We start from the raw sequence: 24,984 nt of genomic DNA, 5'->3' as shown, positions 1-24,984 counted from the left end.
TTTCCTATTTGTTTCCCTTTTATTGGCTTCTTGTCTTCATTCTTCAAGGATGTATTTCTATTTTTTTTTCTTTTACGTGCTTGTAATATGCCTTGCTATTCCTGTTCTTAGTCTCTCCTCATCCTAATCTTGTATTAATCCCCCAGAGTTCTACTTTCCTTTCTTGTGGTCTACTCATTTGTCACTAGCTGCCTTTAACCCAGTGTTGTTTGTAATTCTAAGAAACCAAAGAGACTGTGCAGTTTTCGAGTCAGTGGTTAAAATCAGGATAGTTTTGAAAGGTTAATTTTGCCACCTTGAGCGGCCAACCCTGCTTCTTGATCTCAGAAACCTTCATGCAAACTTTGGTTAAAATAAGCAGGGTCCAAATGCATATCAAAGACACATTTCTAAAATACATAGTAGAGTCTGCAGCCATTAAGTGTACTATTTATTTATTGCAGTTAATTCTTTCGGGATGCAATCCTTCCAAGGGAGTTTAGCAGCATAACATGGCCCTTGTGATGTCAACATTTTCTGCACAGCCTTGGATTGCATTAGTCTCCTTTTCAGACTTTTCTACAAGCTGCTCTCCTAATTCCCTCTCTTGTGCGTTCTGTGTTTTTAGTTTTCTCCCTCACTCCTGTGTCACCAGTGAATAGTTGGAACTATTCCCCTGCTCTTTGATTAAGTCACCCACACAATGCAGCCTTTTGCCATGTCACATTTTAATCCCTTTAGGGCCCTTTGTCTAAATTCACTGGTGTTCTCAGTCCTTCCCAGTTGAATGTAATCTGAGAATTGAATTGGTGTATGTTTCCTCCCTCTTTCTGGCGATTAACAGATAAGTAAAACCCATCTGACCCCTTTCTTGCATGCTTTTAAATGGGCATACTGTCAGTCACGTAGGAAGCTGCCTCTTACCAGCTCAGATCATTTAACTTAGCATGGCCAACACTAGCTGGCAGTGGCTCTCCAGGATTTGAGGCAGTTTTCCCCAGTTCTTCCTGGAGATGCCGAGGATTGAACCTGCAACCTTCTATGTGCAAAGCAGGCACTCCATTACTGAGCCACAGTCCTTCCCTTCAGGAACATAGGAAGCTGCCTTGCACTGAGCCAGGTGAGAATGTCCCCTCAGTGACTAGAAGATTGTATCTGTTTTCTGCAATGTGAAAATACCTAGTCTTGAAATTGAATTATGCATTCTCCTAGCTAAGAGCGATTCAGTATTATCTATGGCAAATGTTTCCCTAGATTTATACAGTCCGATATGTAGCTGGATCCTCGGGTACTTGAACCACTGCATCATTGAGAGCTGGAATATTTCCCTGGTGTAGGGAAATGCCCAAGATGTTGGATCTGTGTATTGAATTGAGGCAATACAGCGATAAAAATGGTGCTGTTGTGCATAATTCCAGTTCTGCAAGGTGCTGAACGTGATTTAAAGGAAACTTTACTGTGTTGTGTGTCTGGTAGCAGATTGATTAGAGTCAGGCAGGACAGGACCTAGGACAGTTCCCATTACATGCTCCCACTCTCACTGTGAATTGCTCTGATAAGGGTCTGAACTGAGATGGGCACAAAAATAGTAAAGCCGTCCTGCCGAGTGCTGACCAAGACCAGCCTACCCTTAGCTGCCCAGCTTGGTGCCTTGCACTCCAGCATCACTGATGGTCTTCAGTTAAACTTCCTCTCCTCTCCTCAGAACTTTACAGGTGAGGGTTGACCTGTGGAGACATGATGAGGCTGTGCATTCTGGTTCCTTGTTTGAGAGGTCTGAACTCACCTCTAATTTTCAGAGGGTTAATCTGGTGCCAAGATTAATTCTTCCTGCAGATTGTTCTTCTTCAGGCTAGCTTGGGGTCCATGCCATCCCTGAGGGAGAGTTGTGCTGTATAGTGGTCGCCTCTGTATCAGAATTGCTCTCTGAAACATCTGGAGTTCTGGGCATAACGAATTTCAGATATGTTTGGAAAGGATGGGGGGGGGGAGAAGAGAATACTAAGGGCAGCCTTTTTTAGGGACACCCCTCCCTCCAAATAAATAATCTGGTGCAAAGTCATAATGGAAGGTTCGTTTAAATAAGCATCAAATGTCAAGGCCCAAACAGAATGTAGGATGGCAGTTAGCTTGCTGTGATGCAGCAATAGTTTGGGCATCTTGAAAATTAAGCTGTCAGTCTGATTTGAGCAACTGTTCCACTGTAAGCAATATGATGAAACTGCTGGATATTGCAGGGCCTTCCGCGCTCCTTTAGTGTCAGCAAAGTACATGGGCAGATTATTCAAATAGGTTTTACTGATGTTGGCTTGTCTGACAGATTTTTGATCACGATGAAATGGATTAATAAGTACGACCATGTGAGCTATGAGACCCTTTTCTGTAGTCCTAATTAAATTGGTTTCTTTTTTAGGCTGTGTACATGATGCCCACAGAAGGAGATGACTCATCAAAAAGTGTTCCTTTAGCATTGCAGAGGGTGTTCTATGAGCTTCAGCATAGCGACAAACCAGTAGGAACTAAGAAGCTGACAAAATCCTTTGGGTAAGTGCTGCCAAGATATCAGATGGCTCTTCATGGCTGGCCAGTTTCTTAACCAAAGATTCTCAGCCTACTTCTTCTCAGAAGTGGCTTTCACCATCTGTTAAATGAACCAAGACTGAGTATGTTAATTGTGGTGAAGCCGTCCGTTCCTGACAGGCTCTTGCTGAAGGGGATCCTGCCATTGTTTGCATGCCCCGACAGATCCTTTTAGTATAGCAAACCCTTCCATGTGCATTTTGCCCACCATTTTGTCAGGAATCTATGGGGAGGGATCATAGCTCAGTGGTAGAACACTGAAGCCCTCAAGTTCTGCCCTTGGCATCTGCAGTTAAAAGTATCTCAAGAGGTGGTTCATATTCTTTATATGCTGCCCAGTAACAGAAGATCTTTAGCCAACTTAGAGTTTAGGAAAACCACTGTAATTGAGAAGACTCTCTGACTGACACCCTGGAGAGATGCTCCCTGTTGGGGTGGACCAGGCAGGAGTGGGAACTGGATCTGGCTGGCATGCCAGATCCATTAGCCTCCTCCACACCCAAGGTCAAGTTTATGACAACTGGGTGGGAACACCCACCCACCTGTCAGTCTGCTGATGTCATAATGATGTCAGGCGATAAACACCTTTTGAAGTTTGAAGTAGATTCCTAGACAGTTACAGCAACCTCCTTTGAAGGTGCGCTCCCAGTACCAGTCAGTGGGAGTGTGCCTTGAAAGGGGATTGCCCCATTAGCGCAAAACAGTTTGCATTGAAACCCCTTGCTAAAATGGGTGGTGGTGCAGAAGGGAGAGCCCCGGTTTCAACGCATACCTCTAATGGCGCAAGCCTGTTTGGAAGTGCTCTCCCACCAACAGTCAGGTGATTTTTCACAGGGAAATCAGGATCAATTTTTCATTGAAAGAAAAGTTTGTGCCAGTTGTGCTAAGCCTTTAAGCCCAAGGGCTGCATTAGCTATTAGGCAATCTCCCCACTGCAGTGCTGTGCTTGCTTGAGATATATGCAGATGCACTACGCACACACACAAGCAAGTTATGGAGTGGCAGGCCATTTGAAATGGTAGTCGTGATCTAGGTCGCAGGTTTTCTGCCCGTGCTTCATGCACTTACGTGAAAAGAATGGTTGATTCTGGGATTTTATAAGTTGCATAGTCTTTCTTAGCTGGGCTTTTTGTTGGTGTACAGCATAAGGTATTTTTTAAAATAACTTCACAATTGTTTTCAAATGTGGCCATTTTATAAGTGCCTTTTTCCCCACTATTTAATAAAGATGGGAGACGTTAGACAGCTTCATGCAACATGACGTTCAGGAACTATGTCGAGTGGTATGTATTTCCCCTTTTTCTGTTCAAGATTAGCATACAGTTTTGTTGCAGTTATGCATATCATGTCACTCACAGGGTAATCCAGAGGGAGGCTGTTCTACACAAGCCCCACTGAAATGAACAGAAGTTGCAGAATATCTCCTGGTTTGATTAGACTCTGCAAAAGTGCTTCTTGCTAGATTGCACCCTAAATATTTTTTTACTTATACTCCAGGTTTAGTTAGAGCCAGTGATCAAATCTAATTTAATTGTTGAAATCTCAGCCCTGGAATTTGTGTAGACATTATTAGTGTCCTGCCCTATATGTGCAGAATTGTGTTTCCTGCACATAGAGGAGGAATATCTGACGGGGAAAACCTTACATTTTAGAAGTCCTCTAAGTAGGGTCTCTTTATATTTCTGTGTTAAGAAAGTGCCACCCTGAGGTATTCAGGACCTTTAGCTAGAATTAAAACTAAACAAATAATTTTCTATTAAGAAAGCAGAAGTAGCTTGAGAGGGTGCTCTGAAAGCACTGTAGTTTGGAGGCAGTAATGGCCTGGATGAGGACCAATAAACTGAAGTTGAAATCCCACTTGGGTAACACTGTGAATTGGTGGTTCCTCCAGTCTTGGAATTAAGTGGATACCCTGTCTTGGGTGGGATTCTTCTCCCTTTGAAGGGACAGGTTCATAGCTTGGGGGCACTCTTGGCTCTAGATCTGCCTTTGGCTTCAGTGGCATAGAGACCCTATATTGGGATACAGTTGTTGCTGGCTAGAACAGCTCTGGATGACGGCAGTGAGGTTTACCTAAGGCTACCATTGAAGACTGCTTGGAAGCTACAGTTAGAGCATAATATGGCTGCCAGAATTTTGACTGGCATAGCCAGCAGGTATCTCATAATACCAGTTCTGACATATTTGCATTTGTTGCCTGTATGCCACAGAGCACAATTCAGTGTGTTTGTATATAAAGATTTAAATGACTTGGGATCCCAAGTACCCGAAGGAACACTTCTCCCTATTGCAACCAGCCTGTGTTAAGATCTGTAGCAGATGCCCATCCCATCACTGGGTAAAATACATGGTGCCACAAATGCCAGCGCTTTTGACCTTTCAGCACCAGTTAAAGGTGTACCCAGAATTTTTAAGGATTTTGTTTTACTCTCAGCTAGCTGTATATGAGTTATTAACTTGCTGCTCTGTGAACAAGTCAGTTGGATTTTAATTCATGTTTTAATTGCTATATTTGTATTATTTTTGTATGTCATGGTGTTTTTTGGTGGTGTTGTAACCTGCCCTGGGAGTCATGACCTGATGGATGGATGGAACAGAAATGGAACAAAATAAAATAAATGTTGCAGTGTTGCTGGAACTGAGGGGAGGTGGGCCAGATCTGGATGGGAGAGCAATGGGAGCCCCCCATGCCCCACCCAGCTTCTTTTAAAGGGTATATAAATTAAATAGATGTGTGTTTCCAATACAAACTTTCTGCTTTCTTTCAGTTGCTTGATAATGTTGAAAATAAAATGAAAGGCACCTGTGTAGAAGGCACTATCCCTAAATTATTCAGGGGGAAAATGGTGGTATGTATTTGGTTTAAAAGCTAACTTTGAGACACTGTTTGTGTGTGTTACTTTTGTTATTGGTATGCACTGATATCTCTCTACCCTATTTTTGTCTGCAGTCTTATATCCAGTGCAAACACGTAGACTATCGTTCTGAACGAATAGAGGATTATTACGACATTCAGCTAAGTATAAAGGGAAAGAAAAGCAGTAAGTATATGGTTTATAAATCCATGTGGTTTAGATAAGCCCTTTTCTTCCTGAGATATTCAGTACCTGCTATATGTTGTCTTCTTGAGAATCAACCCTAACCCACCCCACAAAAGCATCAAGTTCAAAGAACCTGAGGGGCATTCCCCTTCCCTCTGGGCTTTGGCTTGATTGAATCTATTGCCCTACAAGCACCTTTTGTGCTGGTGCACCTAGCCTCTGCTGCGAGGCATGGGACTGGACAGTGGCATCTGGGTAACTTCAAAATATCTGATTCTCTAGAACTTTTGAACCTGACAAGCGTGTTTCCTATGCTCATTTTTCCTTGGGGATATGTTGACAGCTGAACCAGGTTGTACCAATTCAGTTAATGCAGTCTTTCTCTTGCCCATGTTAATAGTCTCCCCACATGAGCAGAGTATGAGTCTGCAACCAAGGCTCCTGGCTGAGATTTCTCTCCAGTTACTAATGCCTGAATAGGTCTAGCTTCCACTGGCTGATTGTGGCAGATACAGAGTTGAGCAGGGCTGTTCATCCTGGATCTTCATTTTCTTTGACCCGCACTAGTGTCACCGCACAACTAGGGTCTGGGGACTGTGCTGGGTGCTTGAATGTGGTATTTCTCTCTTCTGCACATGGAGCCACTGTGTGTGATTGGTAACACCTCCTTTCTTCATACCCCTTCTCTTTTTCAGTATTTGAGTCCTTCATTGATTATGTTGCTGTGGAACAGCTGGATGGGGATAATAAATATGATGCAGGAGAACATGGTTTGCAGGTATGCTACTCCTCATGCAGGTCTGTGTGATAACAAACGTTTTCAGGATAGTCCTGCATGCTAAGTATCATGTTGGTGACCTCAATTCTGTAAGTAAAATTACTGTTTCAGAGGGTGATGTCAATTCCACCATTAATGCAGATGTTTCTTCCTTTAACATGCAGGAGGCAGAAAAAGGTGTAAAGTTCTTAACGCTGCCACCAGTGTTGCATCTACAACTCATGAGGTTCATGTATGATCCCCAGACTGACCAGAACATCAAGATAAATGATAGGTAATCAATATTGTGTTGTATTAAAGCCAAAAATTAGATACCTGGAAATGTTAAATCCTTATCAGAATTCTAGCTTGCCACATTTAAAATTTATTCTGAAAAGCCAAAGAACAGCAGCTACACACAGCCCAAGATAACGGTGATTCCAGAACTTTGACTTAATTTTGCAGTCTTGTTAATCATTGTTTGTAATCTAATCATTGTGTGTAAAAGGATTTATCTTCAGGAAGCATGGAGATAAATCCTTTTTGCCCAGCATTTTGTCCAAATTCCTGTTGTGTACAACACTTAGACACATGGAAATTAGTGGACATGACTAACTGAGGCCTATGAATGTAAACTGGTCTACTTTGAGGAGAACGTAAATCAAGAACAATGCATAAATACAACACATAGATGTTATATAGTGCACAGTGATATTTGCACTGATGTTATGAAACTACAGGTTTCAGATGGAATATGTCAGCTGCAATTCTGTGCAGTTACACATACATAGATTGGTCTAGAATGAGTTGAGGACTCCCAGTGCTGGCACAAGGTGTGTCTTGCCACCTTGTGCCCCTCCATGTTTTATGAAGAGAGGTAGCTGAATGGCAGCATACATGTTTTACATGCTGAGGACTCAAAGCTCAATCCTTGGCATTTCTAGGTAGGGCTGGAAAGCTCCTTTGTCTGAAACCTTAAAGAGCTGCTGCAAGTCACTATATACCAGGGTTGGGGAACCTGTGAGCCTCCAAATGCTGCTTGACTCCCAGCTCACATCATCCCTGGTCATTAGTCATGCTAGCTACTGGGAATTGGAATCCAACCTCATCTGGAGGGCCACAACTTAGACAACTCCCCCCCCCCCATATGTAATAGTGAACTTGATGGACTTGCTTGTTTTGGTATAAAGCATCTTTCTACACCTGTCTTTCTCACCTTTGTCTAATGTGGTAAAGATATTCAGCTTCACTCTGTCTGCATGCCTTCTGCAGGCTGCTGCTTTAGCTGTTGCAACGCTAGCAGAAACTAATGCAGTAGCAGCTAAAGGTTGGGATGGGGCAAAAATCAGCACAAATGGACACGGAATTAGAGCCGCTGTAGGAAAACATCCCTACAGCATTGTGTCTATGCATTTTTGTCAACATTGGATAAAAAGTCATTCATCTGTTCTTGGTTCTCCACTGTATCTTTGCGTGCAGTTATTGGAAACAAGAGTGTAGTCTCAGAGCCTATGAAACTACTCCTTGAACCATGACCTTTGGCAACACCCCATAGGATTCTTCCTTTGATTGCAGAAAGTTTTATGCCAGTGAAACGTAGTACCTATGAGCCCAATCAGTGCAATTGATGTCAGAGACGATGTACTTACAATTTTTCAACCTTTTCTTGTTCCAAGAGTTGTTTGTCAGCATTCATTCACAAAAATAGTTCTTTTTAAAAATAAAAAATAGCCACATGTAACACACTCTTTTTTTTCCTTTCAAAAATGGAAAACAGGTTTGAATTTCCAGATCAGCTTCCTCTTGATGAATTTTTGCAAAAAACAGACCCTAAGGATGCTGCAAACTACATACTTCATGCAGTTCTAGTTCACAGTGGAGATAACCATGGTGGACATTATGTCGTTTACTTGAACCCTAAAGGGGATGGAAAAGTAAGTAATGGAAAAACAGCCAACCTTTTAAGTATAGCTCCATGAAGATATTGTAGTATCCTTTTAAAGGCCTTCTGAAAATCCTTTAATAGAGCAACTTTGAAACCTTAGCTTAAGGTTTTTGTTACAATATAGGCTTCTTAGAAGGAGAGTCTGCTCCAGAGAAAATATACAGGCCAAGTTCCACAAATACATGGCATAGTTGGCTCACCTTTACTTCTGCTGGTGGCCCCTCCTGCCTCATAGCGTGTTACTCTGGAGGGCCCCTTATATTTGGGCAGGGAGGGTGCACTGTCAGAGAAAGTGGGAACCTGCAAAATCTCTGTGTATGCCTGAGCATTTTGCTTCCACACTTACTGCTCTCCAGAAAATACTGCTTACTGCATTTTGTATTCTGATACGGCCTATGACTAATAAAGAAATAAGATTGATCTGGAGCTTTAGGGCAGGAATGGGGAACCTACTTCTTTCCAGATACAACTGGACTCCAACTTCCATCATCCCTGATAACTGAAGCTTATAGGAGTTGGAGTCCAACAATATCTGGAGCCACAAGTCCCCCCATTTCCTCTTTTAACTGCACATTGGTAGCATTTGAATGCAGTAAGCTGAGAGGAGGACCAGGGTTATGCTTGTTGTGATATGAAGTTAATCTTGAAGGCATGTTTATATACCAGCAAGTCAGCTAAAGGTAGCCCAGCTTAGCATTTTTTAGACTTCACATCACCCACCTGCGTTCTGTGTATCAGCTGAAGAACCACAGTGAAAGAAACGCTACTTAAATTTGTGTTTTTAGAATCTCAAGTTATATTTCTCTTCTGCTTCATTAAATTCAACTTAAAGCTATGCTTCTGGGGGTGGTTTGGGGGAAATTGCAGCTTAGTGCTTTGGAGAAAACAATGATGGCTTTTGATGTAAGATGGCACACTAACTTATATTTCTCATTTAAAGAAAAAAATTAACTGTTTTGGTTTTCCATTTGACCAGTTCTGTGACGTATGCCACATTTACCATTTTTAAAATGGGAAACTTAAGCTAGGAAGGAGACTTTACTGCCCGACAGAAGCAAGGCCAGCTCTCTTGACTGTACCACATCACATATAAGCTGATTTCTCTTAATTAAGACTTAAGGTTGACTGAGGTTTCATGAAAGTTTTGTTATTTGAATGACTATTTGAATAGTTCATTTTTTGTACTGTCAGTTTTTAATATTGCATCCAAACCAATATCAACTTCTTCCAAGGAGACAGATACGCAATTTTTAAAGACATTTTAGGTTAGATTATACATATGATGCTTAACTCTGTCAAATGTTGTTTGTTTGCTTTCCTTTACAGTGGTGTAAATTTGATGATGACGTTGTATCTAGATGTACAAAAGAAGAAGCAATTGAGCATAACTATGGAGGCCACGATGATGACCTATCTGTACGGCACTGTACCAATGCATATATGTTGGTTTATATCAGGGAGTCAAAATTAAGTACGTATCTTTTCTTCAGTTCTGGGTAGCACTAGGGATCATCTTTCAAAACATACAGCAGACATTCACAATGAAACTCCCAAGTCTGTATGCATGCAAACCAACGATGATTGGTTGAGCTGGGGTGCAGGAAGGATAGTGTTTGCATGAATATTACATATCAAAAAATCAGGGTTTTCATCATGCTTGCTGCTTTTGTTTGGATGACAGTATTTGAAAAGGCACAATAATTGTCACACTTCATATGTTCTAGGTGAGGTTTTGCAAGCAGTCACTGATCATGATATTCCTCAGCAACTAGTAGAACGGCTGCAAGAAGAAAAAAGAATAGAGGCTCAAAAGAGAAAGGAGAGGCAAGAAGCCCACCTCTACATGCAAGTACAGGTAAGCTTTGCCACCCCAGGATCCTTTGCCTGGAAATACATACCAGTTCATTTTGCATTATTTGTTGATAATGTTCACATTTGTATCCCACTGTATATGGATGTGAGTTAGGTTAGTCTGAACGAGAGCAGCCCAAGGTCAGCTTCATGGTGTTTAAACTCTGACCTTTCCAGTCAAAGTCCAGCACTCAGCTACCTGGTGTCTTGTGCTGATAACCACTTAGAATCCTATTTTGGCATTAAGTGCTTTATAATTAACAAGAAACTGTGTCCAACTAAGTTATACTCAAAGAGTAGAACCATTGAAATGAATGAACCTAAGTTAGTCTTGTCCATCAATTTCAGTGGCTACCCTCTGAGTAGGACTAGCAATGAATGCCACCTTTTGCTCCAAACTGACCAGTGTTGTTGGGTTTAAATTGTGGCATGGCCAAGAACATCACCTGTTTTGTGTACTTGCCATTTATATTGACTAATTGTACATGACACTCTTTTTCCAAGTTCCCAAAACAATGTGTATAGGTTCCCTCTCAATTCCTTGTGATAATTTTTATTAATATAAGTTAACATTATTACTCCATCTTACGTATGTGGAGCTGCGGCTGAAAGAGAGTGACTTGCCTATAAAAGCTTAGATGTCAGCCAGGGACCTCTAGGTCACAGTTAATGCTTCGAACCAAAGTAGTACCCCAGTTTTCACTGCAAATGTTTGTACACTCTCTTGCACTGTTAACAACTGTAGGATGTCTGAAAATTTCAACAGAACTGCCTTGGCAGGGAATCCTTATGTTTGCTACAAGAAATAACCACTTTGTGGGCTGGCCTTCACCGCATACATCCATAGGATTGTTAAGACTGCAGGATATTCTTACTGAGCAGTGTAGGGGCCCCTTGCTTGAGACTTTGAAAGCAGAAGTCATTGAAAACACATGAGCACAGCTGTGATGCTGGAACCCAAACTGGGTATTAATGTTGGCACAGGGAAACCTGGTCCTTTTGTGCCACTGCTAGGATCCTCACACTGGGATTTACATGGGTCGGGAGCATGCCATGACCCTATAATTCAGGTGTGGAGAAACTTTGGCCCTCCAAATGTTCAACTCTGCAACTCCCATCAGCCTCAGTAAGGGATGATAGGAATTGTAGCTGAGCTACATCTGGAGCGCCAAAAGGTTCCTCAATCCTGTGGCATGGTAAGGCCTTACGGAAAGGAGCTTCAGTTGTGAACTACTGCAATTCCTTGGCGATTTCAATAACAAATCAAGTTTTGTAATTTCAGATAGTAACAGAGGACCAGTTCTGTGGCCATCAAGGCAACGACATGTATGATGAAGAAAAAGTGAAATACACTGTGTTCAAAGTGCTGAAAAATTCAACACTAGCAGAATTCGTTCAAAACCTGTCTCAAACAATGGTGAGCTTTCTGTGAGAGATCTTAGCCAATCAGTTGTGTTACTTTTTATGGAACCATTTGTAATTCTGTAATGACTGACCTCTTTCTAAATGTCACCCCCCACCATCACCTTTGTAGGGCTTTCCACAAGATCAAATACGGTTGTGGCCAATGCAAGCCCGAAGTAATGGGACAAAAAGGCCAGCCATGTTAGACAACGAAGCTGATGGCAATAAAACTGTGAGTGTGCCGTGGTAGAGGGAATATTAATTCTAAATTTTGTTGTAGCACTTATGCATTGAGCAGTAAAACATGCACCAGCGAAATAAGAGATTCTTTTTCTTAATACATGTCAGTGAAGTCCTGGTTGAATGTTTAATTCTTTTGTAACTCAGGTCCTCCAGAAAGCTAATAATCATTCTATAGCCTCTTGATAATAGGGCAGCATTTCCAGAACTTCAGTAGAAGTGGGAAAGCTAATAATCATTCTATAGCCTCTTGATAATAGGGCAGCATTTCCAGAACTTCAGTAGAAGTGGGGTGTAAGGAATTGTCTCATCTGGAGGTTGGCAAGATTGCTGTTCAGATGCCAGAAAGGCATGGCTTGTTTTGAAATGTTAGAACACCTATCCTTGCCTCAGTGCATTCTGATATAGGGGTGAGGGTAGAGGTGGATATGCAGCAGAATCTAAACAGAGCCAAAACATGGATCTCATTGTGGAGATGTACTTCACTAGGAAAATGCTTTATCACTGCCCCTTTAGATGGATGTAGTGAATGGCGACAACGTCTATAGCTTTAAAAGGGGGCTAGATAACTTCACAGATTAAAAGTTACTAGCCACATTGACTTTGTTCTATCTCCACTGCGGGAGGCAATATGCCTGTGAATACAGGCAGGGCCTCCCCACTTGTGTGTGATCAGCACGCACACTCCCGCTGACAGACGCACCATCTTTAACGCCAAAAAAGGGGGGGGGGCGGAACAGGGGAATCCCTACTCATGAACGTCCTGGTATAGAACCTCCACATAAGTGGGGATTCCCCTGTACCAGTTGCTGGGGATATTAGTTGGAAGAGTGTTGTGGCATGAGAAGGGGTGTGCGATTGCACGTTTCCCATAGGTATCTGTTTGGCCACTGTGAGACCAAGGTGGTAGGCTAGATGGGCCATTGGCCTGATCCAGCAGCCAGGCTCTTGTTATGTCCTGTCACATCTCTAAATTTCAGGGCACCTTGATCAATGACTCCGGCAGCCTATTTGTCCAAAAGAGATTATTATTTTCTCTAAGTGGCTGTGGGGCTGATGTAGGCATGCTTGTTTGTCATCTTTTTATCTCGCCCCTCCTCTAAGTAGTCCACAGCAGTATTTCACACTTTCAAACAACCTGATGCCACCATAACAAATATATACTGAATAAAGCATTTATTCACAGTGTGACCTCTTCCCCTCCCCACCCCAATCTGGTGTTTTTCCTTAACTTCACAGATGATTGAGCTCAGTGACAATGAAAATCCATGGACAATATTCCTAGAAACTGTAGATCCAGAAATGGCTGCTACAGGAGCAACATTACCCAAGTTTGACAAAGACCGTAAGCATACGTTTAAGATGTTGACCTGATTCCTAAGATCCTTGTGGCTACCTTCCCATATATCCAAGTTATTTTTTGTGTATTTGTTATCACCGATAAAATCACTCCCCTCTCCCCGCAAAATAGCAGTTCCCTGTACCACATGGCAAGCTTCTTTTAAACCTGAGGGAAGTTTCGCATATAGTGTCCATTATGCTCTGGGAATCTTCCATTCAAGGCAAATAAGTCAAAAATTCCACTAGGTATATCCAAGCCATTTGGATCCCAGCCGTTGGAATGTACAGAAGCTTATGACTTTTGTATCCATTTTGCTTGGAAGTGGAGTGTACAAGTTTTCAGGTGGCACAAAGTTGTTCTGAGAGTGAATAAATAGCTGTCACTTTGAAATTACAGCACAGACTGCAAATTTGCATTTTAGAAATCCCTTTAGGTAGATAAGAGCCTGATAATAAAAACTCTTTAATACTTAGGATAGTGTTCAATGAAGTAGTTCTATTATCTCAAGGACTTCTGGCTGTGCAACAGAACTGCCCATCCTCCCAACCCTCTCATCATCCTGTGCCCCTTTCTAAATCTGTTTTGTGGTTCTCCCCAACCCTCCAGAACAGATTTGGTAGGGCATGGAGAGAGGAAAGGGAAGAGTTCTGTTGCACTAAGGCAAGGATGTGGAACCTTTTTTTTCAGTCTGAGGACCACATTCCCTTCTGGACAACCTTCTGAGGGCCATGGTTGGCATGTGTCTGTTTCTGGAGACAACGGAGGAGTGCACCTTTGCAGGGTGAAGTCAAACTGTTGGAAAGTTACAGTGCCTCCTGTGGCTGTAGACACTGATATGGGAGAGACATGTTTTGTTGCAGCTGGGGCATGTGAAGGTGTCCGGTTGTGCTGCTGCAGAAGTACCATGGTGTTTCTTCTCTCTGCTCTCCTCCTAGTGGTCATTCCTCCTGTGGTCACTGGTACGGATGCACGAACTGTCTGTCTGTCTCCAGGCACTGTCTGCAGTCATCTCCAAGGGATTCCCACACGGCAGGGTAGATATTGCCAGCCTTCATGTCATATTTGCAGACGTCTTTGTAACGCAGAATCGGTCTGCCAGTGGGCCTGGTGCAACTGGGTGGAAGAGTGAATGTAAATTTTACCTTTGTGTACAGCAGGTTCATTTCTGCAGGTACACACCCCTCTCTATTGTCCATTCAGAGAAAAATGGTATTATCAGAGTTTAAGGACTCATTCCAACTGGGTAAACCATTTTGGCTGAAAAGTAAAACCAGTGAGGGGTGGGGCCTGAAGGACCATATTTGGCCCTTGGGCTAGAGGTTGTCCACCCCTGTGCTAATGGAACTACTTCATTGGATAACGAAGTATCCATACCATTTCCCCTCTTCTTGATTTAAAGAAAGCGTTCCTTAACCTGTACAAAAGTAACTTGTCCTCAAATGGAGGCTTTCTTCTGCTACAAACTTTTGTTTCTCAATTTGTAGATGATGTAATGCTGTTCCTGAAGATGTATGATCCAAAGACACGGAGTTTGAATTATTGTGGACATATCTACACACCTATATCCTGCAAAATACGTAAGTCCGCAAGGTTATAGTTGAAAAATGCTGTGAAACTGCATGTGTTAGTGCTACAGCCTACCTGAACTCAGCTGGTTGAGTAGCTTCATCATTTTATCTTTGTTGTGTTATAAATTTGAAGATGGAATGTTTAAAAAGCAGGATGTTGTAAGAAATGTCTGTCCCCTCCCAAATTTGGAGTAGTAAATGGTAAATACTCTTTCTTTTCTTTTCCTTAAAGGTGACTTGCTGCCGGTTATGTGTGAAAGAGCAGGATTTCCCCAAGAATCTAATCTTATCCTCTATGAGGTTTGGATCACTTACTATTCTTTAAGTTAGGTCACAATGTTATGGTTGTTCATTTAGAAACTTTTGCTGAAGTACTGTGTATCATTACAACAAAGGAGTCTCAACATTCCATGATTGCAAGATAGACACAATGCAACCTGAACTAAGGAATTTCTTGAAAAATTGGAATTTCTGTAAAATTACTTTCTTTAAAATGAAAAGCTCACATCTAACAAAAACTACACAGTTTCAGACTTTACAAAATTGTTCCCTGGTGTCAATAATGTGATTATACCCCCCCCCCTTTTAAAATATACCATTTGAATAATAAATTTCACCCAGCTTAAAAATACTTTGTGGAATCCAGTGTTGCTCTATTATAAACATCATTGGGTGAATCCCGCCTACTGCTCAGAATAGACCCATTGAAATTAATGAACCTTCCTGGTTTGCTTCTTTTCTTGTGTAAAAGGGCTGCGTGTAATCAAAATGCTGGTTCATGTTTTGGCTTATGAAGCTGAGATGTCATTGTCTGCATTTTGTCTTTGGAGTGTTTGGTGTGTGTACTATTGATACCTCCCCTTGTGGCTGCTGTCACAGTGCACTGTGTATGTATGAATGGAAACAACACAACATTAATTTTGGATTGGAAGGAAATTTGTTCCTCCTTGATGATAACTGTCTTGTGATATCTCTTTCCTTTTTGCCTCAGGAAGTTAAGCCGAATTTAACGGAGAGAATTCAGGACTATGATGTTTCCCTAGACAAAGCTCTTGATGAACTCATGGATGGTGACATCATTGTGTTTCAAAAGTAGGTTATCACTGAGGCTTACTGCAATCATTCACCACACAAGCTTTGCAGTGCTTTTTAAAAAATAGAATCGGTATAGATGTCTGCTTGATAGCTTGAACCAGTGGTCAGGAACTATCAACCCCTCCTTGTCCCTGCACCCACCTGTCCTAGTTAGGCTAAAGTGGAGAAATCTCCCAGGCAAATTTGATTATTGTTGTGTTCAGGGCAGGGGAGCGTGGCTTTGGCGGGTTTGGGGGCAGCTGGAAGAAAGATGGAAGAGAATAAAGTGGGGAGAGAAACAGGTAGCAAAAAAGGAAAATATGTGGCTCACCATCAGCTCCAGTACTGCCCACTTCTGATTCTGGCCTCACTCACCCTGGCTTGTGGAATGCAATCCTTGACATAAGGTTCCCAATGCTGGTTTGAACCTACAAAGACTCTGTTTTCATTTGCCACATAGATGATGTAATTTTCACCATAAATGGTTGATTTGGAGGGAGCACTGTGTCAACCCCCTGTTTCCTAAAGGAATAGGCTCGTGTATGTTCATATAGATCAGTGGTTCCCAAAGTGGGCAGGTCTTTCCCCAGGCAGGCGGTGGGATTACCTGAGGGGGGCACTAAGAGTCATGGGGGGCAGCAGGGTATGTTAAAGTTGGGCCCCTCCAAGTGTGTGGATTGATTATTTATGATGGACCAGTCTAGAGCCTAGAGCAAACAGCTTCCTTGCTTCATGTTTAAACTTGCTGCTCTTAATCACTTTCAAAATGATTTCCTTTGGTCATGTTTGTTTGTTTGCATTTATTATTCTGAGTTGTCACAAGTCACAAGATGGCCAATTATTGGCAATAGCTATTGATTTTCCTATAAATTAGTTACAGTAGGTGGAGGTTTGTGCATATTTGGTAAGAGGTTATATATAAATATTTTAAGCTAATTTTCTTCACACTTATGTTTTCATTAGTAAGACTGTGTAAAGATGCTTTTCATGCAATATCATCTCTGGATCAAGTTCATAAATTTTGTTGAATTAATTAAACTAAATAGTTTCAAACTGGATTTTTAATAAATGTGCAATTCATTGTTATGGGTTTGAATTTTATTGTGTTATTATCTTCCTTAATGGGTTGTGCAAACAGCTATTCTGAATAATGCTTTTTTATAGGGTAAGGGACACTGGGGATGAGTTTATGGAACCCCAGGCAGGGCTGGGGAATGGCCCAAAAAGTCTGGGAACCACTGATCTAGACCTGTCTGTGCTTTGTTTAGAAACTCCCTTTATGCAGCACAGATCTATGCAGCTGCTTTGGATTATTTCTGAAGGCCGCGCAAAAAGCTTCAAGGTTTTAAAGACTTCCTGCGTCATCTGAGCTTTTAAACAACCTTTGTGTAGTTAAACCAGCTGCGATCTTTTCTGTTAACAGGGATGACCCTGAGAACGATAGCAGTGAGCTACCAACAGCAAAAGAGTACTTCAGAGACCTTTACCACCGAGTTGATGTCATCTTCTGTGACAAGACCATCCCCAATGATCCCGGTTTTGTTGTCACATTATCCAACAGAATGAATTATTTTCAGGTACAGTAAGCCCTCAACTTACACAGGGGTTATCTTTGGGGAACTTGCCTAAAGCTAAAACAGTGTATAGTCAAAAAACATTGGGTTCCCTAGTAGGTGGGATTGCCAAAGCCTTTTTTCCTGGACGCCTGTTTCCTTTCTGCCTCTTTTCTGCCATACATACACACACACACTTTTTTTTTTTTTGCTGAGTGCATAAAGCTGAATGTGCATAAGTGAAATGTGCGTAAGTTGCGGGTTTCCTGTATTAAATATACTCCCTTACATTTCCATCAATGAAATTAGGTGCAAAACCATCAGATTGGCGAACGTCTTTGAAAATAATGCCCCTTTATTCCAGATTGTGGTAGTCACATAAAATATTTCTGGAATGAGACATATGAAACTTGCCTTAAACCAGGCCAGACCATTGCTTCATTTAACTCAGTGTACCTGGTGGGGTATTCTGACAGTGCACCATCCTTCTCCAACTTGACATGTTATAGTCACCTCTTCCTGCATGTGTACGGTAACTTTGTTCTTACTTAAAATTAAAGCAAACCATAAGCCCCGTCATGTACTAAAAGGGCTCCAATGCTCATTAGCAGCAAGTATCTTTCAGACAAAAGTGAGAAAACCTAAGCATTGTGGACTGTTCCCAGTGCAATCTCAAATTCACTGTCTTACCTTTACCAAATATTGGGCTTCTTTCTATTCTGATTTTTTTTAACATTTATTTTCCTAGGTTGCAAAGACAGTCGCCCAAAGGCTGAATACAGACCCTATGCTACTACAGTTTTTCAAGTCCCAAGGGTAAGAAGCAATCATCTGAATTAATATTTCAGCTGTAGTGCCTTTTATGCAGTTTTAGTACAGTACAGTGGTACCTCTGGATACGAACGGGATCCGTTCCGGAGCCCCCTTACCTCCACATGCATTTTCTTGGAGCTGTCCTGGTTTGTTTCCAGTGTAAGAGGGCAATCGCTGAAGCTCCAGTTTTTGACCACTGCTTGTAGCTGCCGCCAGTGCTGTGCTAGTTGGCATCCTGGGCGTGACTCTACAAGGCGCGGGGTTCAATCCACCCCAGTGCCTAGCAGATCAGGGCCTTTGGATGCTGCCGAGGGGTGCAGGGCCTGTCGGCAGCATCTGCTTGGTTCTGCAAGGCACGGGGTGAAATCCACCCCAGTGCCTAGCCAAGCAGGGTCGTCTGGTACTGCTGACTTGCATCTAGTAAATAACTAAGTGCCTACTCAGAAGAAAGGGACGTAGGTGGCGCTGTGGGTTAAACCACAGAGCCTAGGACTTGCTGATCAGAAGATTGTGGTTCGAATCCCTGCGACGGGGTGAGCTCCCGTTGTTTGGTCCCTGCTCCTGCCAACCTAGCAGTTCGAAAGCATGTCAAAGTGCAAGTAGATAAATAGGTACCACTCTGGCGGGAAGGCAAACGGCGTTTCCGTGCGATGCTCTGCTTCGCCAGAAGCGGCTTAGTCATGCTGGCCACATGACCCGGAAGCTATATGCCAGCTCCCTCAGCCAATAAAGTGAGATGAGCGCCACAACCCCAGAGTCAGCCACGACTGGACCTAATGGTCAGGGGTACCTTTTTACTCAGAAGAAAGCTGCACTGAGTTCAGTGGGCCTTACTCCCAGGTAAAGGAGCCAGGGCTCCTCCAGATGACAAGATCATTTTGCGCTAGGTCAGTGAGGACCACTTGCCTTTTAAAATTCTCCCATATATACAGAAATCCCTGTGCGCCTTTTTCAGACCCTCCAAGTGTGTCTATTTTCCAGGGACAGCCCCTTTCTGGTAGGGTGGTGGTGGTGGGGCACAGGAAGGAAAAAAGTGCAGAAGGGGGCCATGGTTGAGAAAAGTTTGGGAAACGCTGCCCTAAAGTAACCTGGTTCTGTGCCCTCTCCCCCAAATCTCCCAGTTTTGTCATATATAGAAAGAACATAATGAGAGAGAACCTTGCAGAGACTAAAAGCTTGGGACAAAGCACAGTATCATAATTGCATCAATTAAAACACAAAACAGTGATGCAGCTTTTGACTCTTCCTCAAGTTTTATAGTCAATATGGTAAAAGTTATAGTATAGCAGCACTGACAGTAATATGTCAATCTTAAGATGATGGTCCAAGAAACTCTCTGCAGATGAATATGAGCCTGCCTAAGCCCTTCGTCTCTCATCGGAGGCCCTCTTCTGGGCCTTATGGCTATCTAAAGTTTAGTGGACAGTGACTGGGGTAGGGTAGGGGTTTTCTCAGTTGTGTTGCCCAACTGTACAGATCGTGAGCACTGAACTAACTTTGTGTTTCAAAAACCTTCTCTCCTGGTTTTCTTGTTCAGTTATAGAGATGGCCCAGGTAACCCTCTTAGACATAATTATGATGGAACTTTACGAGATCTCCTGCAGTTCTTCAAGCCTAGACAGCCCAAGAAACTTTACTATCAGCAGGTAGGAGACTTTCTTGTGCATATATGGAGGAAGATTCTTTGGTTCATCTGCATAATGACAACATTTCGTTTTCCCCTCTCTCCTCCCTAGCTTAAAATGAAAATCACAGACTTTGAAAACAGGAGAAGTTTTAAGTGCATATGGTTAAACAGCCAGTTTAGAGAAGAGGTAAGTTGTTTTTCCTTGAAAATATCGAACCTAGCCTGCAATCAAAGAAGTAGGATTGGACAATTAGTTTAAATGCATTCGCAGATTAAAATTTGCCCCACAATTGTTTTCCTGAGGCAGTGATTGTAAAATATTGGTTAGTTACAAAATTCAAATTCTGATATCCCTTTTTCTCATAATGCAAAAATACAATGCCTTGATATTTCCAAAACTGAGAATGAGTTTTTTTCTGTCTAAAGTATTGTTCTTTTATGTCATTACTCAGTGCCATAAAATTGTGGTTTCCCTATGTGAACTTCTACCTGAGTAATTGCACAACTGGGTTCCAATTTGTCCAATTATGTGTCACATAAAGGGTGTAATTAATAGACAAGCTGTACATGTTTTGGAGGGAAGTTGCCTATGTTGCAAGCCCCATGTTGAAAGTCACGGAAACAGATGTGCTCATTCATTTTGGTGCAGGGGAGTCCCTGAGCAGGTCTTGGCCCTTGCCTATAGCAACAAGAACTTTTTATATTCTCTGCTTCATTCCCTCGTGTTTCACATTACATTTTATTTCTTGACTGATTCCCTTCTCTCTCCCCCCCCCTTAATGTTTGTTTAGGAAATAACACTATATCCAGACAAGCATGGGTGTGTACGGGACTTATTAGACGAATGTAAAAAAGCTGTAGAACTTGCTGAGAGAGGTTCAGGGAAATTAAGGCAAGTGTTTGTTCATTTACTTTCGTATCACTTCTTGAGAGGGCTGTGTGGGTAGCCCTTATTGCGTGTCACTCTCATGAAGGTAGTTCCATAAAGAAGCTACACTTCTCAGCCTGCTCCAAACAGATCGCTGCACTGGTCCTGCCTCGGACACCAGTTCCCTGCTTGTGCATATAGGGAGTTCTTTGGACGAGGGGAGGGCAGGAACAGCACAGGGTTGCAATGTATGGTCTGGGTGAGAAGGCCAGCCTTAATCCCTTTTCCCTTTGCGACTGCTGTACACGTAAGTAAGGCGTATGTGTGTACCTCAGTGCTTTTTTCTGGGGGGGGGATGCAGGGGTACGCATACCCCTAAACATTTTGTGAATCTAAGTTTGGCCTCATTGAGGGACATTATTTCAATATGAGTAGGGAAATGAGAGTACTCCTAAACATTTTTTTTAGAAAAAAGCACTGGTGTACCTAAACATCTTTACAAAACAGAATCTTTATTTTGTTGTAAACCTGGAATGCTTTCCCATATTCTTGAATGAATTCTTCCACAGTTCACCTAATAACATTCCAAATGTCAAATAAAGTATCTTCAGCATCAGACATTAACCAAAACTCCCTAAAGAAGTGGGAAACTTTTGGTCCTCCATATGTTGTTGGACTACAACTCCCATCGGTCTAGAGACTGAAGCTGGCAGGGGTTGATGGGAGATGTTGTTTAGCAACATCTGGAGGGCCAAATAATTAGCTCAGCAGAACTCGATGTCTACTCCACTTAAGACATTGGGTACCACCTGTTGGGAGCTGCTTTTGCACAAGCCCAGCCAGTGCAAAAGGAAATTTGCCCCATGACACTGTTGGTTTATATATACCATTAACCCTAATACTTAGTGTTCTTACATAATCTATTTCTCTTCCTTTGTTAAGGCTGCTAGAAATTGTAAGTTACAAAATAATTGGTGTCCATCAGGAAGATGAATTGTTAGAGTGTTTATCACCAGCAACAAGTCGAACGTTTCGAATAGAGGTCAGTATGGTGTGGTGTGAAATGTGAATATTTAAACTGTCATAGTTAACAGCTCAGACTTTCAGTTATTGAGGCCATTGGCAGACATAATGTGTCTAGAGCAGGATTCTAGGTTAGTTTAGTTAACTATGTCCATTTTTAAATTTCTGCTCCATTTTCTCGCTCTCTGTATGTGTTTTAATTTTTATTTTATTTTATCTGTGTTTTGTGCCCAATTTCATTATGTTAACACCATGTTTGGTTAAGCAATTTATAAATCTTTCTAAATAAAAAAACCACAAATATATAAAATAGCAACAATGGATGGTGGCCATTCTACCTCATTAGCATTTGCAGCAACCTTTCCCAGCTAAGTTGCAGGTGGGTGGGTGGGGCTTACTTCTTCCTACCCCAGTGAAGAGGAACCAGGAAGTCTCCTTATCAGGGCCCAATTCATTTCTAGACACACAGAGAATATTGAAGAAGTTGTGCTGCTGCTGTGGCTTTCATTATTTCATGAGTTTCATTTTTTAAAAACTCAGTTTCCATTGCTGGTGTTTCTGCCTGTGTCTTCTTTTGTTTCTGGTGGTACATCTGCCTGATGTGCAATGTGTGATGCTGTCTTTGAATGCAGGAAATCCCCCTGGACCAGGTAGATCTAGATAAGGAGAATGAGATGCTCATCACAGTGGCTCATTTCCAGAAAGAGGTTTTTGGGACGTTTGGCACTCCTTTCTTGCTAAGGATACACCAGGTGAGAGTCCTGTTTCTCTTAACTATGTACTGTTGCAACACAGGTGGTTTATGGTAGCCTTCACCAATGCTGCGCCATCCTGGTTTGCTGCAGGGCACCACATTGGAGAAGACTGGTGTTGCTAGAAGGGAATGTTTGTTGCATTAAATGCTGGATTATCCAGGAGTAGCAATAGTCACCTGCCATCATTGTTTCTTGTATGCATATTTTATTCAGCTTCTGTGATTTGGGTGGCCTTACATAAATTGGTCATTTAGTTCCTTTTGTTTGTGTTTAGAGGTTCGCTGATACCCAAGTTTGGCTAAGTACCTTTTAGTACATGTTCAGTGGCATCTTTAGCCACATAGGTTTCAGAACTTTGGTTGGCATTAATTTTTTTGCACGGCTGGGGTTGTGCTTTTCTGCCTAGGGTGAACACTTTCGAGAGGTGATGAAGAGGATTCAGACAGTGCTGGACATCCAGGAGAAGGAATTTGAAAAGGTATTGCCTCAGAAGATCGCTCAGGAAGATGTTGCTCAGCATAACATAGCTTCTGAAGGGACCTGCGTCTTTTACCCTGGAGTTAGCCCTGCCAACGTGAATGTGTCTTGTAATTCTGCAAGTGCTCCTCTGCCCCCTGTGCCCCCACGCAGGAAGTCAGTCTCTGCATATTTTGATGCTCTGCGATTTGAGGGTGGGATTTTAGGAAGTCCTGCCCGGTCTAGCATCAGCATCTGTATATCAGAACCACCTGTGTGGAAGTTGTTAATGTTTGACGTTTTATTATGTTTTTATATTGTGCTGGAAGCCACCCAGAGTGACTGGGGAAACCTAGCCAGATGGGCAGGATATTATTATTATTATTATTATTGTCGTACCTTGGTTTTCGAATGGCTTAGTTCTCGAACGTTTTGTCTCCCAAACACCGCAAACTCAGAAGTGAGTGTTCCGGTTTGCAAACTATTTTTGGAAGCCAAATGTCCTTTGGGGCTTCCGATTGGCTGTAGGAGCGTCCTGCAGCCAATCAGAAACCGAGTTTGGTTTCCAAACACTTTGGAAGTTAAACGGACTTCTGGAATGACTCCATTCGACTTCCAAGGTACGATTGTAGCATCATCCTCATCATTATTGTAATATCTTGCATATATCGACAGCTGGTAGAGCCCGGCCTCCCCACCCCCTGCCAGTCCCTGCACAGATGGTGAGAACCACTGAGCGAGCCCCTCCAAAATTAACCCCACCAAACACTTCCCATCAGGCCTGTATCACCTCTATCTTAATTCCCCATAATTCTGTCGGAGGGGCTCCACGGCATTGTATTATGGGACATTAAAGATAGTGAATGCCTCAATCCAAGCAGCCACTGGGCTCCGCTAGGAAACACAGTGGCACTGCGAGGTAAGGTAAAGTGTGAGTCAGTTGACAGCCACCTCAGTCATGGTGGCACAAGGAGGGGCAACACCAGGGGACCATCTCCCCTGGTGCTAGAATAGTGGGATCCTGCTTGTAATGTAATAGGAGATCAAATTTTACTGTCCTGGCAATGGGAAAGGCAAGAAGCCCAGCACAGCTGAACCCCCTGTGCCCTCCAGATGTTGTTGGATTCCAGCTGCTGTCAGCCCCAGGTTGCCCACCTTGGGAATTGGCACTTGTTTACGGTGTGTGTGTGGGGGGGTGCTGATAGTAAACAACTAAATGGGAACACTAGCTTTGGCCTGTTTCCATGCTGTTGGTTAGAATCACAGATTTCAAAGGGACTCAAGTGTTGGATTCTAGTCCAACCCCCTGCAATGCAGGAATCTCTGCTAAAGCATCCATGACGGAGGGCCACCAACCTCTCCTTAAAAACCTCCAATGAGAGAGAGTCCACCACCTTCCAAGGGAGACTGGGTTGAGAGATGAGAGCCAAGAAAATGCAAGCATAAGACTGGGAGGCTTTGAAGTCTACGAAAATAATTTTCTTAACAATACTCCTTGAGAAATTAGCATTTGAGCTCTGACGTTTTTATTTATTTATTTGTTCTTTCTGAAGTTTAAGTTTGCCATTGTAATGATGGGTCGACACCAGTATCTAAATGAAGATGAATATGAAGTGAACTTGAAAGATTTTGAGCCCCAACCTGGTGAGTGTCCATTTATTTACTTTGCTTCTAGGAGGGGTTTGTGGGGTTTTTTGGCTCCTTGAAGATCAATGGGGCAGACTTCCATGTGTGGCATTTATTCTCTCACCCGCTCAATGTCTTGCCCTCCAAGGTGAACACAGCCCACCAGCTCCGTATATTTGCATATGTTTTGTCATAGAAGCCTGTGTTAGAGTGACAACTTTACTCAGTGCAGCATCCAACGAAATTGGTCCATCAGTGCTAGGACTTGGCTGTGCAACAGAACTTCCTCTCTTTCTCTTCTTCCCATGGGCCCCCTAAATCTATTTGGGGGTTCCCCCGTTGCTGGCAGAGCTGAATCAGGGAGGACACACACAGGGAGAGGGGACAGGGAGGGGAAGTCCTTTTGCACTGACAGAACCACGTCACTGAATGCCACCCTCAGTTCTTGACATTCTAAATTTTGTACAAAACAATCTGAAAGT

At 42.6% G+C, this 24,984-nt stretch overlaps 1 protein-coding gene across 6 annotated transcripts in view; it reads left to right on the top strand.

The window, feature by feature from the left end:
• Nucleotides 1-24,984, top strand: part of USP7 (ubiquitin specific peptidase 7) — an 80,549-nt gene that overhangs the window by 53,908 nt on the left and 1,657 nt on the right. For 5 of the 6 annotated variants that reach the window (XM_081887376.1, XM_081887377.1, XM_081887375.1 and 2 more), the window contains 25 exons: nucleotides 2,393-2,523; nucleotides 3,788-3,842; nucleotides 5,328-5,408; nucleotides 5,510-5,600; nucleotides 6,296-6,378; nucleotides 6,543-6,652; nucleotides 8,135-8,291; nucleotides 9,629-9,773; nucleotides 10,027-10,157; nucleotides 11,436-11,570; nucleotides 11,688-11,789; nucleotides 13,037-13,142; nucleotides 14,075-14,173; nucleotides 14,624-14,716; nucleotides 14,940-15,007; nucleotides 15,699-15,799; nucleotides 17,205-17,358; nucleotides 18,083-18,150; nucleotides 19,685-19,793; nucleotides 19,884-19,961; nucleotides 20,566-20,666; nucleotides 21,585-21,684; nucleotides 22,298-22,417; nucleotides 22,827-22,898; nucleotides 24,430-24,520. In XM_081887376.1, the coding sequence (XP_081743502.1) occupies nucleotides 2,393-2,523; nucleotides 3,788-3,842; nucleotides 5,328-5,408; nucleotides 5,510-5,600; nucleotides 6,296-6,378; nucleotides 6,543-6,652; nucleotides 8,135-8,291; nucleotides 9,629-9,773; nucleotides 10,027-10,157; nucleotides 11,436-11,570; nucleotides 11,688-11,789; nucleotides 13,037-13,142; nucleotides 14,075-14,173; nucleotides 14,624-14,716; nucleotides 14,940-15,007; nucleotides 15,699-15,799; nucleotides 17,205-17,358; nucleotides 18,083-18,150; nucleotides 19,685-19,793; nucleotides 19,884-19,961; nucleotides 20,566-20,666; nucleotides 21,585-21,684; nucleotides 22,298-22,417; nucleotides 22,827-22,898; nucleotides 24,430-24,520 (2,581 nt within the window). The remainder of the gene's footprint in view (nucleotides 1-2,392; nucleotides 2,524-3,787; nucleotides 3,843-5,327; nucleotides 5,409-5,509; nucleotides 5,601-6,295; nucleotides 6,379-6,542; nucleotides 6,653-8,134; nucleotides 8,292-9,628; nucleotides 9,774-10,026; nucleotides 10,158-11,435; nucleotides 11,571-11,687; nucleotides 11,790-13,036; nucleotides 13,143-14,074; nucleotides 14,174-14,623; nucleotides 14,717-14,939; nucleotides 15,008-15,698; nucleotides 15,800-17,204; nucleotides 17,359-18,082; nucleotides 18,151-19,684; nucleotides 19,794-19,883; nucleotides 19,962-20,565; nucleotides 20,667-21,584; nucleotides 21,685-22,297; nucleotides 22,418-22,826; nucleotides 22,899-24,429; nucleotides 24,521-24,984) is intronic. The other variant, XM_081887380.1, reaches the window with a different exon arrangement.

This window comes from Podarcis melisellensis, assembly GCF_964234715.1.
Source record: "Podarcis melisellensis genome assembly, chromosome: 14".
NCBI lineage: Eukaryota > Metazoa > Chordata > Lepidosauria > Squamata > Lacertidae > Podarcis > Podarcis melisellensis.
Note: the sequence above shows the minus strand (reverse complement) of the source record. Positions and strands in the feature narration are given on the sequence as shown.